Below are 14,604 nucleotides of genomic sequence, written 5' to 3'. Positions count from 1 at the left end.
ACAAACTCCATGCAGATTTGAACCCAAGACACCAGAGCTTCACGGCACCAGCCCTGACCACTGAGCCCTCAAATTCCTGGAAAGAAACAGATTTTCGGTTTGATTATTTTTATATGCTCTTCAATGACTGTACATGAACCTACCAGCATGGGGTGGATGTTAATCAGTGTCAATAAGCAGACATCTTCAAAAGGACTTTAAGACAATTATTTTGGGATGAACTAGTTCATGTAAGGAGCCAAAAGCAACAGGTTGTAAAACATATTTTTGGGCTGGAAGCCAGCAGACCCTTTTACAGTAGACTTATACAGAAGAACACATCAAAAGTCCACATAATAAAGAATAAAATGGTATTGGATGGATTGTAATATTGATGGGCTTTCCTCAGAATAGGACCTCAATATCTGATCAGTGAGGGTCTGGCACCCTATTACTCTGCCGATTAGCTGGTTCAGGGTAGCTCCCGTGTCAGAAGTTGGTACAGGAACTACACAGCTATGTCCATTGTGTAGCGGACAGAACTGCTCCCATTGAAGTGAATGGGAGCAGTGTTGCAGTAACCAGCTGTGTCCACTACACAATGGATGGAGATGTGTAGTTCCAGCGCCAACTTTTGAAAACTGAGCTACTGCTCAACAGCTGACCGGCAGGATGCAGGGTTTCAGACCACTGACAATCAGATATGGATGGCCTATCCTGAGCCTAGACCCTAAATACAAAAATCCCAGAAAGCCCCTTTAAAGGCATATGCACGTGGAAATATTCTGTACCTGTATGTGCCTCTGACTTCATACAGAGTTAAAACTGCACCTTGTTGAACCACCGAGTGTCTACAGGTCCAGACAGAGCCCTAGAGCAGACAATGCCATATGCCTGAACCCTATATATGATGACTAAAAGTAATGTTAAGACTCCGCAAGTATAACTCAACCCTAAACACTGGTCGATTGTCATTTTGAGATTGTAACTATGCAAGGTTCTGCTCATATTCGCCAATATCCTTAAACGTTTTTAGATTAGTCAGAAAATTCTACTGAAAGATTTCGACAGTCTTTGCTTGTATTACTATTGCAGCTGACCTCCGCATTTTTTCATAATCCCTCCCACCACTGTGAACAACCAGCTTTTGTACACATCCAGCCATACTGGAGCAATATACTGAAAGATCCCTCATACAAAGATCTCGCAATAGCATTGGGCATCACCACCTGCAAACCTTTTTTGATAATCTCTTTGGCTGACTCCATATTCCCACATTTCTACTGTAGAGATATTTGCAGAAATACAAAAGAATGGTATAGTAGTCCAAACTAACAGAGATAGAGAAGAACCATCTGAAAACGATGATGATGAAGAAGAAAATGTGCGCTGCTGCCTGCTTTAGATACTGAATGTTCTATATGCCCATTGGTTTATACGGGCAACATGTACAGGTTGCTGAGCAGAACCACAGGTTCAGCTGTTGTGACCATAATACAGATTCTAAAATGTACCTCTATTATGGCCACCTGAAAGCAGATACTTAAAAGGACACTCCAGGAAAAAGTTTTATATTTTCCTCCATTTGTAACGGACATCGCTTAAATGGAAGTGCAGGTAATGTTCTTGTGGAGCACTTTCTTCCCAAAGTATCAGCATCCTCAGTTCCGTGCCTCAATGGTGCCACCTGACCAGTGACAACCCTGTGACTCTGAATAATACAGTGTTTTCAGTGAGGACCGAAAGTGAGTCTCTTCATGCATTCCTATGAGACGCTCAATGTGAATGTTACAGGAATGCATAGAGAGGCTGACTTCCAGTCTACCCTGAAGACACTATATCACTTAGAAAGTCAGTGCGGCCATCACTGAGGAACAAAGCTGAAGATGATACCATGGGCAAGGACATTACCTGCATTGCGATTTACCCAATGCCTGCTACAAACAGGGAAAAAGATGAAACATTTTCCCAGAGTGTCTCTTTAATAACCTGGAAATCCTAGAAGAAGTGCAATGCAGGATATCTTGGTGGTTACCCAGGTTTCCCAGAAAGTAACCTGATTGGAGTCGGGAAGGAATTTTTTATTCCCCTAAAGTGGGGAAAATTGGCTTCTCCCACACAGGGTTTTTTTTTTTTTGCCTTCCTCTGGATCAACTTGCAGGATAACAGGCCGAACTGGATGGACAAATGTCTTTTTTCGGCCTTATGTACTATGTTACTATGACAGAAGAGGACAACAAAGAGTCTTATATTTGCAGTCATGCTGTATGGGTGTACGCTCTTGGTGATAACCATGTACTATTTTATTACTACCTATACATCAGCCAGATCTACAGGACGTATCATCTGTCAGTAGTAAAAAACAAAATAAAATCCAGACTCTTGGAGCAACCGTATGCATTGCTATTTGGTGCTGCATATAGGAGCTTTTCCTAATGGCGGTATCAGGGCATGTCATTCTGTCCTTTGATCAGAGCTGAAGAGAGAGGTAGGTAGCAAGTCCAAGTTACATAGGAGCTTCAGAGTGCGTGACCTAAAGCAACTGCAATGTAAAGAGTACCAGAAACGGCAACTCAAGCCATCATGAACTTGCATGACCATGGCGGTCAAGTGAAATTTTCATTAACTTTGTTTTGATGACCACTTTACTGATAGCTCAGTGTGACTCAAAAACAAAATAAAAAAGTTGGATAAAAGTAGGGGCATACTTACCAACATTGTAGTTGGTGAATCCAGGACATGTAAGCCCTGACCCAGGAACACCCCAGGCCCAAACCCAACCGTGAATTCCACTTATGGATGGGTTTTACAAATAGCCCAACCATTTTTGGCCTGAAACAGCCTGGTGTTTGCTGGGACTGTCTCTTAAAATTAGGAAAATTCTCTTCAAATTCGGGACTGTTGGCAACTATGGTAGCAGTGAATTTCATCCAAACAGTGCAGGTAGCCTTGCAGCCTTGGTCTGGAGGCTCTGTACATTCATGATCAATTTTGTTATCATGGCATCCTAGTATCTGTGATTTTACACCCGCATAGCTAGATGGAAACAGGTTGACAGCTATCCTTCAAACCAGGGAGTGCAGAGATGGCTACTGTACTCAGCCCTGGTGCCTCAGCAGGACCAAAGTAGATACCAGTTTTATAAATGGCACAAGTCACAGATATTACACAAGGACCTAGGAGCTTCAAGTTACATCTCTGTCTGAGACTTGTAGACACTCACTTTACATTTTTGTCATACTAAGGGCTCATGCACACAACCGTGACGTTTTTGTGGTCCGCAAATTGCGGATCCGCAAAAAACGGATGCCGCCCGTGTCTTCCGCAATTTTCAGAATAGAACAGGAGGCCCATTATAGAAATGCCTATTCTTGTCCGCAAAATGGACAAGAATAGGACATGCCTCGTAATTTTTGCGGGGGCCACGGAACGGAGCAACGAATGCGGACAGCACACAGAGTGCTGTCCGCATCTTTTGCGGACCCATTGAAATGAATGGTTCCGTATATGGAATCAAAATACGGCCTGTATACGGAACGCAAAAAACGTTTATGTGCATGAGCCCTAACATTGTGACAACACAGGGTGTTGCCTTCAGACATGCATCATCTTTGAAGCAAGTAATGTCACCTCAGGTGAAACCTTGAGGTGATTATTATAGATATGAAGTCATTCTCTGCACCTTACCTCATCCAACTTGGGATGGATATTGCCATTTTTATCACACAGTACTTTCCCTATGGACGATATGCTCTCAAAAAAGCAGAGATGTAGGAGGTGACCCAAAGAGAGACAGCATGGAAATGTGAAAAGTTCTTCAGGTTATTATAGTGAGAAGCATTTTGGACAGAGTCCAAGGAAAACCACTTTAACTTAGGACTGGATGTGTGACTATTAAGTAGGTAGTAACCAAAGTAGGACATCATTGTAGTAAGACTACTACTAATACATGGTAACTGGCTGCAAAAGTGAAGCTTCATTTTAAAGGCGTTGTCCAATTTATACAAAGTTATTTCAGCTTGCCAACCCTCCTGTAACGGTTTAATGGCTAGAAACGCTTTATTCCACTTTTTGAAGTGTGTGTGTGTGTGTGGGGGGGGGTCCACAATAATCAATGGATGCCTGTTTGGCTGATATTAGGGATGAAAGCCCAGGGCCAGCAACACTGCAGCAGGGAATTTCTCCTAGCAACCAGAAGAATGACCACTGCAGGAAGGATGGGAAAAGGAGTGCAGCAAAGATCAGGCAGATGCTGGTGGTAGGGGACTCTATTATTAGGAGGACAGACAGGGTATACTGTGGGGTGCTGTATACTGTGGGGTGCTATACTGCTATACTGTATACTGTGGGTGCTGTATACTGTGGGGTGCTGTATATGCTGGTGTGCTATACTGCTCTACTGTATACTGTGGGGTGCTGTATACTGTGGGTGTTGTATACTGTGGGGTGCTGTATACTGTGGGGGGCTGTATACTGTATATTGTAGGGTGCTTTATACTGTGGGGGGCTGTATATTTTGGGGTGCTGTATACTGTGGGGTGCTATACTGATCTACTGTATACTGTGGGGTGCTGTATATTGTGGGGTGCTATACTGCTCTACTGTGGGGTGCTATATACTGTGGGGTGCTGTATATTGTGGGGGGCTGTATAGTGTGGGGTGCCGTATACTGTATACCGTAAGGTGCTGTATACCGTGAGGTGCTGTATATTGTGGGGTGCCATACTGCTCTACTGTATACTGTGGGGTGCTGTATATTGTGGGGGGCTGTATAGTGGTAGGGGACTCTATTATTAGGAGGACAGACAGGGTATACTGTGGGGTGCTGTATACTGTGGGGTGCTATACTGCTATACTGTATACTGTGGGTGCTGTATACTGTGGGGTGCTGTATATGCTGGTGTGCTATACTGCTCTACTGTATACTGTGGGGTGCTGTATACTGTGGGGTGTTGTATACTGTGGGGTGCTGTATACTGTGGGGTGCTGTATACTGTATATTGTGGGGTGCTTTATACTGTGGGGGGCTGTATATTTTGGGGTGCTGTATACTGTGGGGTGCTGTATACTGTGGGGTGCTGTATACTGTGGGGTGCTATACTGATCTACTGTATACTGTGGGGTGCTGTATATTGTGTGGTGCTATACTGCTCTACTGTGGGGTGCTGTATACTGTGGGGTGCTGTATATTGTGGGGGGCTGTATAGTGTGGGGGTCTGTATACTGTATACTGTAAGGTGCTGTATACCGGGAGGTGCTGTATATTGTGGGGTGCCATACTGCTCTACTGTATACTGTGGGGTGCTGTATATTGTGGGGTGCTATACTGCTCTACTGTGGGGTGCTGTATACTGTGGGGTGCTGTATATTGTGGGGGGCTGTATAGTGTGGGGTGCTGTATAGTGTATAGTTTGGGGTGCTGTATACTGTGAGGTGCTGTATATTGTGGGGTGCTATACTGCTCTACTGTATACTGTGAGGTGCTGTATACTGTGGGGTGCTATAGTGTTCTACTATATACTGTGGGGTGCTGTATACTGTATAGTGTGGGGTACTGTATAGTGTGGGGTGCTGTATACTGTGGGGTGCTATACTGCATACTGTGGGGTGCTGTATACTATAGGGTGCTATACTGTGCTGTATACTGTGGGGTGCTGTATACTGTATGCTGTGAGGTGCTGTATATTGTGGGGTGCTGTATATTGTGGGGTGCTATACTGCTCTACTGTATACTGTGAGGTGCTGTATACTGTGGGGTGCTATAGTGCTCTACTATATACTGTGGGGTGCTGTATACTGTATAGTGTGGGGTGCTGTATAGTGTGGGGTGCTGTATACTGTATTAATATTGGAACACCATAGACTTTTTCCATGGTGTGGGTGCCCACAGAGAGGGCTCTGAGTGCCGCCTCTGGCACACGTACCATAGGTTCGCCACCACTGTCCTAGGTGATGTAACACTGGGAGAGTCACTTATAGAGAAGGATTTGGGTGTCCTTGTGGGTGGTAGATTAAATAACAGCATACAATGTCAATCAGCTGCTTCTAAAGCCACCAGGATATTGTCATGCATTAAACGAGGCATGGACTCGCGGGGCAGGGATGTGATATTACCACTTTACAAAGCGTTGGTGCGGCCTCATCTGGAATATATAGCTCACCTTAGAAAGGATGCCCTGGAGCTGGAAAAATACAGAGGAGAGCGACTAAACTGATAAGGGGAATGGAGGGTCTTAGTTATAAAGAAAGATTAAAAGAATTGAATTTATTTAGTCTTGAGAAGAGACCTCTAAGGGGGGACATTATTAACCTATACATATATATATAAATGGGCCATACAAAAAATACGGTGAAAAGCTGTTCCATGTAAAATGCTCTCAAAAGACAAGAGGGCACTGCCTCCGACTGGAGAGGAAAAAGTTCAGTCTCCAGAAGAGTCAAAGCTTCTTTACTGTAAGAACTGTGAAGCTGTGGAATAGAGTTCCTCAGGACATGGTCACAGCAGGAACAGTAGACAGTTTCAAAAAGGGTTTAGACGAATTCTTAAGAGTAAAAAACATTAATGCTTATGAAAACATGTAGAAATCTGAGTCTCAATTCCTTTTGGGATTCGCGTCCCCACCTATCCCTTGGTTGAACTTGATGGACGTACAGTACGTCTTTTTTTCAACAGTATTAACTATATAACTATCTCTGCAGTGAGAAGGATGCAGGTTTTGGCTTTAACCAATAGCAGGGTATTCCCTAAAAATGCAGATGGCCCCTGTAGGTATGTTGTTAAGTAGTAAAAAGCTACTACCAGCGGTAAGAGAGTACAAGACTAGCATATATAACACTGGATATATACCTCACAGCACCTGGAATACTATGACGTGCTATACTATACACACATTTATGTCTTCTGTAATAACATTTACAGGTGTTCTGTACATACAGAATGATGTAATGCAGACTACTACCAAGACGTTATCAATTACAACATGGTCCAACTGCAGAACAGTAGTGATAAGACGATTACCATTCATAAATTAAGTTGTGCTTATACGATTTATAGTGCTCCGACTATTGTTGAAGTATAACTCCTAACATGTTATACTTAGTTCACAGGAGCAAAAGCCAATCCATGAGATGACTCAGTGGGGTTTCCTTGTTCTTGAGTGGATAAGTACAGTCGATCCTGAAGCTTCATCAGCATTGTAAGTGTCTAAGTGTATGGCTGGACGTACACACAGTAACGTGATCCATGGTCAGATGAGCTAAGTGTACACGTATGGATCTTTTACAATGATTGGAACAATTTTTGCACAAAAAATGTTGGGAAAGAAAAAAAATCAAACATTTTTTCACATGGTGGGAGCTTCCTTTTCAGATGTTCAGATAACTTACAGGAGAACATCAATCATAACTTATTACCAAAGTGTAAGGTTGACAGAATTGCAGTTTGGAGGACAGTCTTCCAATATTTTTTTTTACTTTTTGTCATTTTTGTACTGTCAAGCAAGACCAAAGCCTGGCTTTCTGCAGGCGATGATAGCTTATGGGGTTAAGTGAGTACAGTCCCTAGCAGAGTGTGGGCAGAGCTATGATATACAAGGAGACCCTGCTGACGCTTAACCCTTCCTATAACAATCACTCTTACAATTACTATTACTCCTCATTATTCCATTTCTCTTAATAACATGGATCTAGTTTCTGTTAGCATTGAGACCCAAGACTTTCTCATTCTTGTCAGCAAAGCTGACGCTCCAAGATTTAAAAATAAATAAATAAAAAAAAGTCCTGCAGGAGTAATCAATATCAGTTTTACCAGTTTTACCTATATGAGAAAAAAAAATACTGACCTGAAATCAGTGGGGTGACCTCTTGTACAGCAGAGCATAGAAGAATCAGTAGGAGCCACATCTTGAGACTGCAGGTTGTGGTGGCTTTATCATTGGAGGCTTTGGGGCAGCATGCTAGTGTAGTGGTCCAGGAGGTAGGAGAGGGCTCCAGTATATGGTGTGTGTGAATTGTGTGTACCTATGTGTCTGTGCTGGAATGTTTACTGCCCTTTGTGGTCTTCTATGTCTACATGTGCTCTTTGTTAGGGTGATGTTTGTAGTGGACAATGGGAGGGCTCATTTCTTGCTGGTTCCCTGTCTCATGGAGCCATACATCTAAGTATCTGCTCTGTCCTCTGGTGACACAATGTATCCAACATCCAGGAGATTCTCCAACTCTTTTGTCTCTTGTCATCTGTTTCTTGTCTAGGGCTCTCAAGTTCACAGACCCTCCTCCTGCACCCAATCTCCCCTCCTCTTGCACTGCCTCTTATCCCTTGTCCTTCCCACACTCTCTGTGCTTTCCTTGTCTTTCATCTGTCCCTCTCGGCCGCCCCCTTAGACAGTCCTTGTGTGAATACTAGGAATTTTTTTATACCATGCATTAACTCTTTATCTGTTACCATAGACGCTGATACCTCCAGCTCATTAATATGAATATCAAGTTACTAGCTGATCTTCTTATTTTCTCACTTTTTGGAAAGGTCAGTAGTACACCCACAGAACCTGACAGATGCAGCAGTCTTGCACTGTGCTGCCATCTGGTGATGGCATCGGAAACAAATCTGTGGTCTCTGTTGCTTTAAAAATACATTTTAGACCATAATCTACTCTCCACCATTGAAAGCTACCCCTTGCACAGTGCATTCCCATTCTAATCTAACTGAACATAAACGTACACTGATTTCTACAGGGCATTCACACCACACTATACTACTGCACAAATGCAACATGTGATTCTCAAAAAATCCAGCCGTATCGCGTATTGTGATTGCAGCAAACATGCGAGATGCGCAGCGACCCATTCATTTCTATGGGATTACCGCTGCATTGTGATGCCCCTGCGATCCGTGGCTGCGACAGTCGCCATGTAGCCATACCCGGAAGACAGACTAAACCAGTGCTGTGCTAATAAATTAATCTGAGCTTGCAGTGGCTTGTACTCGGCTGAAAGGTGACCGTGTTGTCACTGCGGCCCGGGCGCACCGTATGGCCATAGCCTTACAGTCTCATTGGTCAACCCTTTGTTTCTACAGCTATTATGATTTTTAGATCAATAGCGTAGCTCAGGGATGGCCAACCTGAGGCTCTCCAGCTGTTGCAAAACTACAACTCCCAGCATGCCCAGGCTACCTACAGCTATCAGCCTACAGCAGGGCATGGTGGGAGTTGTAGTTTTACAAAAGCTGGAGAGCCACAGGTTGGCCATGCCTGCCCGTAGCTATAGGACATACAGAACATGTAAAGAAAAAAGGGTTCAGTCGGCACATCCCAATGCGCAGGTGCGCGCTGCCCGCTCGCTGGAAAGACATAGAAAAAAATATATAATGCAACAGCACTCTGCAAACCAAATAAAGTACAAAAAAGTATTCTGATGCTAATGCTACACTTATTTAGTAAATTTGAGATTATTGGCAAATACATTTTGTACAAAATTATTTGGGCCCGTCTGCCAAATGTCGATCTCTGTAAGGCGGGAACCTAACACTAAATTCTACCTGTTATGTGCCATAACAGCCACCATAAAATTCAGGGAGTGCAGGTTCCACATGCATGCTGGGCCCACTCTGCTTTATGTCATTTTTGGTGCCAAAATGGCCTCCATTAAATCCAGGGAATGCAAGTACCAACATGCATGCCGAGCCCACTCCATACCTCTCTTGGTGCCAGATGGCCTCCAATGAATGCAATGAAAGTCCACTCTATACCTCTCCTGTTGCCAAAAGGCTTCCAGTGAGTGCAGGGAGAGCAGGCTACAGCTTTAGGCTACATGCACACGACCGTATGTGTTTTGCGGTCTGCAAATTGCGGATCCGCAAAAAAAAAGGATGACATCCGTATGCCATCCGTTTTTGTTTTTTTTGCGGATCCATTGTAACAATGCATAAAACGGACAAGAATAGGACATGTTCTATTTTTTTTGCGGGGCTACGGAACGGACATACTGATGCGGACAGCACACATTTTTTGCAGACCCATTGAATTGAATGGGTCTGCATTCTATCCGCAAAAAAAACGGAACGGACACGGAAACAAACCACGTTCGTGTGCATGTAGTCTTATACTTACACTAATTAAAATCAGCCTATGGGGCAGACAGGCTGGCCAGGGGTGCAAGACTAAATGGAGTCAGCCACAACTCCAGTACAAACTGCAAAGAAAAAGGGGGTCAGTCACAGCACATCCCAATGCGGAATACAGAACATGTAGTTATGTATATATATATATATATATATATATATATCACACATGGCATTTGTTGCAGAAATTTCTGAAAATCCATTTGATTCATCTGCTTCAATGGCCAATGAATGGGGGACAGTCAACAAAATGTTGTCACCTATGGATATACACTTTATCCCCATCACGTTAATCCTGCCACAGCAGTAATGTCAATTGCTATAAGTGATTTATAGATTATTTTAGCACCAGTTTTTAAAATGGGTCCAGGTTATTCTTCTTATATGTAATAAATGCTGGTGCAGACTATAGGGTCACAGTGGTGATTTGTAAATTCCTTCTTCCCTTAGAGCGCTCGCTCTTTGTCTCTTTAGGATTACTATCTCTCCAGGGAGTCAAGTGGTACATGCATTGTTACCAGGGTTTCTGCATGGCTGGGTAGGATCATTGAGATTTCTGTGCGGACATAGTTTTCCTTGGAGACTGTGGTATGTGAAACTAGGAGCGCCACAAAAAGTTTGCCTTTTGTGAAATTAAACATAGCAGCCCTGAGTGTATGTCCATCAGGCCAGTTAGCAGCATTTCCCAGATAAGTACTGGTATATAATGTGGTCATTACACAGAATAGACATAAATGTCCCTAAACATCTGAATCAGATTTTTTTTCTTATACTTAAAGGGGTTTTGTTATCTCAAACATTGGTGGCAAATTGTTAGGATATGCCACCAATATCAGATAGGTGCGGGTCCCACCTTGATCTATGGGCCACTGAAAGTGAGTGAGGGTGCACTGTGCAAGTGAAGCCACCCTCCGTTCACGGCTCGGCTATTTCACGCAGTCCTATAATGATGAATGGAGAAGAAGCCGTGCATGCACAGTGCGCTCTGTATTCACTTCTATGGGACTTTCAAAAATGGTTACGTGAGCACTGAACTCTCCTCCTCACTTTTGAGGGGCTTGTACTGGAGATAAGTGCGGGTCTCAGAGGTGGGCCTTGCACCTATCTGACATTGGTGGCATATCCTAGAGATATGCCACCAATGTCTGAGATGACACAACCAAACATAATTGGCATCTGCTGGGAGTGGTAGGTCCTCTCCTAGTGCAGTGGCTGGGTTTGGTGTAATAGCAACCTTGGCAGAAGAAGGTTTCATACTGAGGAAAGACCTGAGCTAGCCGTCCCTCTCTCTCTCAGAAGGCTGGTACCCTGGCTAAAGACTGGTGGCCCAGGGTTTGTGGCTCAGTCATCCAGCTGCTTTTCTGGTCAACGAGCTGGTAACCCGGGGTCTGTGGCTCAACATCCACATCTTGGCGTCTTCTTCTGGTCACTCATGCAGGGACTAAATGTTGTTTGTGCATTGGGTGAATAAAGATACTATTTTTGCTTGAAGATTGAGAGTGCTGCCCCCATTGGAGTTGATTTTGGATGCAGTTGAAAACGCAAACGATCAAGGCATCATGTTTTTTAGTATATCTTTGTGCCAGATGCAGCGTATACTGACACCGATAGCAAATCGGACAAAATGACACTGCACGCATTGTTATTTTGTCCTGCATTTTTGCCAGAATCTGCAATGGAGGATCCTAACGGTTTTCTAAGAGGAACCATCCTGGAGTATCTCAATAAAAAATAAGTATGTAACTTTGTGTCAGCACAGGTTGATGTGGGATCCATCCTGTAAAGTTAATCTGATCAATTTATATGATGGACTGGACCAGGGTGAGTCATTGGATGTGATATATATTGATTTTGCCAGCATTTGATACTATAACGTAGAAAAGGTTTGCCGTGTCGGACTTGGTTTCCTTCAACCCATCAAAAGAAATTATTCTTGGCAACCAACTGTTATGTCATCAGTACAATATAATACGTTTTCAATCTAAGAAATAGACCTTAATAGCAGGTGATTAGCTTCAAAGCCAACTCCAAATATTTTTATTTCTCCTGGACCAATTTTCAGTATCAAAGTCTGGCCACTGGATGATCCTCTGGGGAGCTAGTCCAACTCTAAAGTTTAGTATATAACATGAGAATGCTCGGACTGGGAGAAAACGTCTGTATGTGGGTAAGTAACTGGCTCAATGATAGAAAACAGAGGGTGGTTATTAACGGTACACACTCAGATTGGGTCACCGTCACTAGTGGAGTACCTCAGGGGTCAGTATTGGGCCCTATTTTTATCAATATATTTATTAATTATCTTGTAGAAGGCTTAAACAGTAAAGTATCAATTTTTGCAGATGACACTAAACTGTGTAAAGTATTTGACATGGAAGAGGACAGTATACTGCTACAGAGGGATCTGGATAGATTGGAGGCTTGGGCAGAGAAGTGGCAGATGAGGTTTAACACTGACAAATGTAAGGTTATGCACATGGGAAGGAAACATACATATCACTAGTACATACTAAACTGTAAAACACTGGGTAACACTGGCATGGAAAATGACTTTAAAAGCCTCATATCAGACCCCCATCAGCCTCAGATCAGACCCCCATCAACTTCAGATCAGACCCCATGAGCCTCAGATTGGACCCCATCAGCCTCAAATCAGACCCCCATCAGCCTCAGATCAGACCGCCATCAGCATCAGATTGGAACCCATCAGCCTCAGATCAGACCCCCATCGACCTCAGAGCAGACCCCTATGAGCCTCAGATCAGACCCTCATCCGTCTCAGATCAAACACTCATGAGCTTCAGATCAGACCCTCATGAGCCTCATATCAGACCCATATCAGCCTCAGATCAGACCCCCATCAGCCTCAGATCAGACCCCCCCTCAGCCTCAGATCAGACCCCCCCTCAGCCTCAGATCAGACCCAATCCGCCTCAAATCAGACCCCATGAGCCTCACATTGGACCCCATCAGTCTCAAATCAGACCCCCATTAGCTTCAGATCAGATCCCATCAGTATCAGATCAGACATTAGAAAAAAATAAAAATAAACATACCTAATTTCCTCCGGACAGCGCTGCCACTCACCTGATGTTGCACAGCATGCTTACGTGCACAGGGCAGGAAACAGTGCAGAGCGGGGCCTACGAGCCTCCTGCATACTGATGACCGCTTCCATACTGGAAGTGGTCATTAGCACTTCGGACTATAGGACGTGCTGTCATTTTCCCCTTACTTTTGGGGAAAGAAAAGTGTGTTGTATAGTCCAAAAATATGGTAAGTTCCCCTCTTGACTTCTGATGAACAGGCTATATAAGTATAAACATAATTATTGGGGCACGCCTATGTCATGAAGCACATCACTAGGATATGGTATCACTTGATGGCAGAGGTGGTCCAGCGTCTGGGACCCCACAGACTCTGAGAATTAAATCGCAATAGCGCTAATTTAGCTCTAAGTCATCTTTCCCTGAATCCCTGTCCAATGATGCCCTGACTATAGGCCCATAAATAAAGTACCGGAAAACCCCTTTAAAGGGTTTGTCTACTCCTTTACAAGTGATGGCTTATCCGCAGGATAGACCAGCACTATCTAATAGGTGGGGATCCACAACATAACCCCTTAGGGTTAAGACTCGCTTCTATAGTCCTTCTAAAGGCTGTCATGGCAACAGTGGTTAAAATGCTGTCTGCATCTTCTAGTTAGTAAGGTCACTATCGAATTCTATTATTTGTAGGAGAATGAAAAAAGAGATAATATACTGTATATTTATAAAAAAAAAGTGTCCAGATAAATAAAAAATATAAAAATAAAATAAATGAGTCCAGATTTGTGAGGATGCCTAAAGATATGGTTTCACAGTGACTCCTCAGAGTAAAAGCACCAAAGGCTTCTCCGGTGTCTCATTGCTCGAGGTCCCACTACTGGGACCACCTACCAATCACTAGTCCAAAGCCCCCTATTCCTCCTCAACGTACGACCGCAGACCGATACTACATTCAAACTTCCCCTTGCTGTGGTCGTGCAGTGAGGAGGAATGGGGGGCTGAGGAACCCTGGTCTAGTGATTACCAACCTCCCAGCGGTGGTCCCGCGATCCGACATTTATCACCTATATTGTGGGAGGGTGATAAACGTTAGTTCTAAGACATCCCTTTAAGGCTACATGCACACGACCGTCTGCCCCCCGTGGCCGTATTGCGGAACGCATACAGCGTGTCCGCAATACACGGGCACCGGCCGTGCGCATTCCGCATCACAATGGGTCCACAATCACGGAGATGCGCAACGGAGGCACGGATCGGAACCCCACGGAAGCACTATGGAGTGCTTCCGTGGTGTTTGTGGGCGTCCCTCCGCACCGCAAAAAAGTAGCGCATGCAAGTGAATGGGTCTGCGATCCGCATGCGGCTGCCCCACGGTCTGTGCCCGTGCATTGCGGACCACAATTTGCGGTCCGCAGCACGGGCACGGAGCCTTTACGTGTGCATGTAGCCTAAGGTTAT

At 44.1% G+C, this 14,604-nt stretch overlaps 1 protein-coding gene across 2 annotated transcripts in view; it reads right to left on the bottom strand.

The window, feature by feature from the left end:
* The window catches only part of ADAMTS7 (ADAM metallopeptidase with thrombospondin type 1 motif 7), a 78,489-nt gene extending 70,253 nt beyond the window's left edge, over positions 1-8,236 (bottom strand). The window contains exon 1 of one of the 2 annotated variants that reach the window (XM_040414357.1): positions 7,821-8,236. In XM_040414357.1, coding sequence (XP_040270291.1) covers positions 7,821-7,881 — 61 coding nt within the window. In that variant the 5' untranslated portion in view covers positions 7,882-8,236. The remainder of the gene's footprint in view (positions 1-7,820) is intronic. The other variant, XM_040414356.1, reaches the window with a different exon arrangement.
* Positions 8,237-14,604: the final 6,368 nt, after the last annotated feature.

Source organism: Bufo bufo, chromosome 1 (assembly GCF_905171765.1).
Source record: "Bufo bufo chromosome 1, aBufBuf1.1, whole genome shotgun sequence".
In the NCBI taxonomy this organism is placed as follows: Eukaryota; Metazoa; Chordata; class Amphibia; order Anura; family Bufonidae; genus Bufo; species Bufo bufo.
The sequence above is the reverse complement of the archived record's forward strand: the minus strand, read 5'-3'. Positions and strand labels throughout refer to the sequence as shown.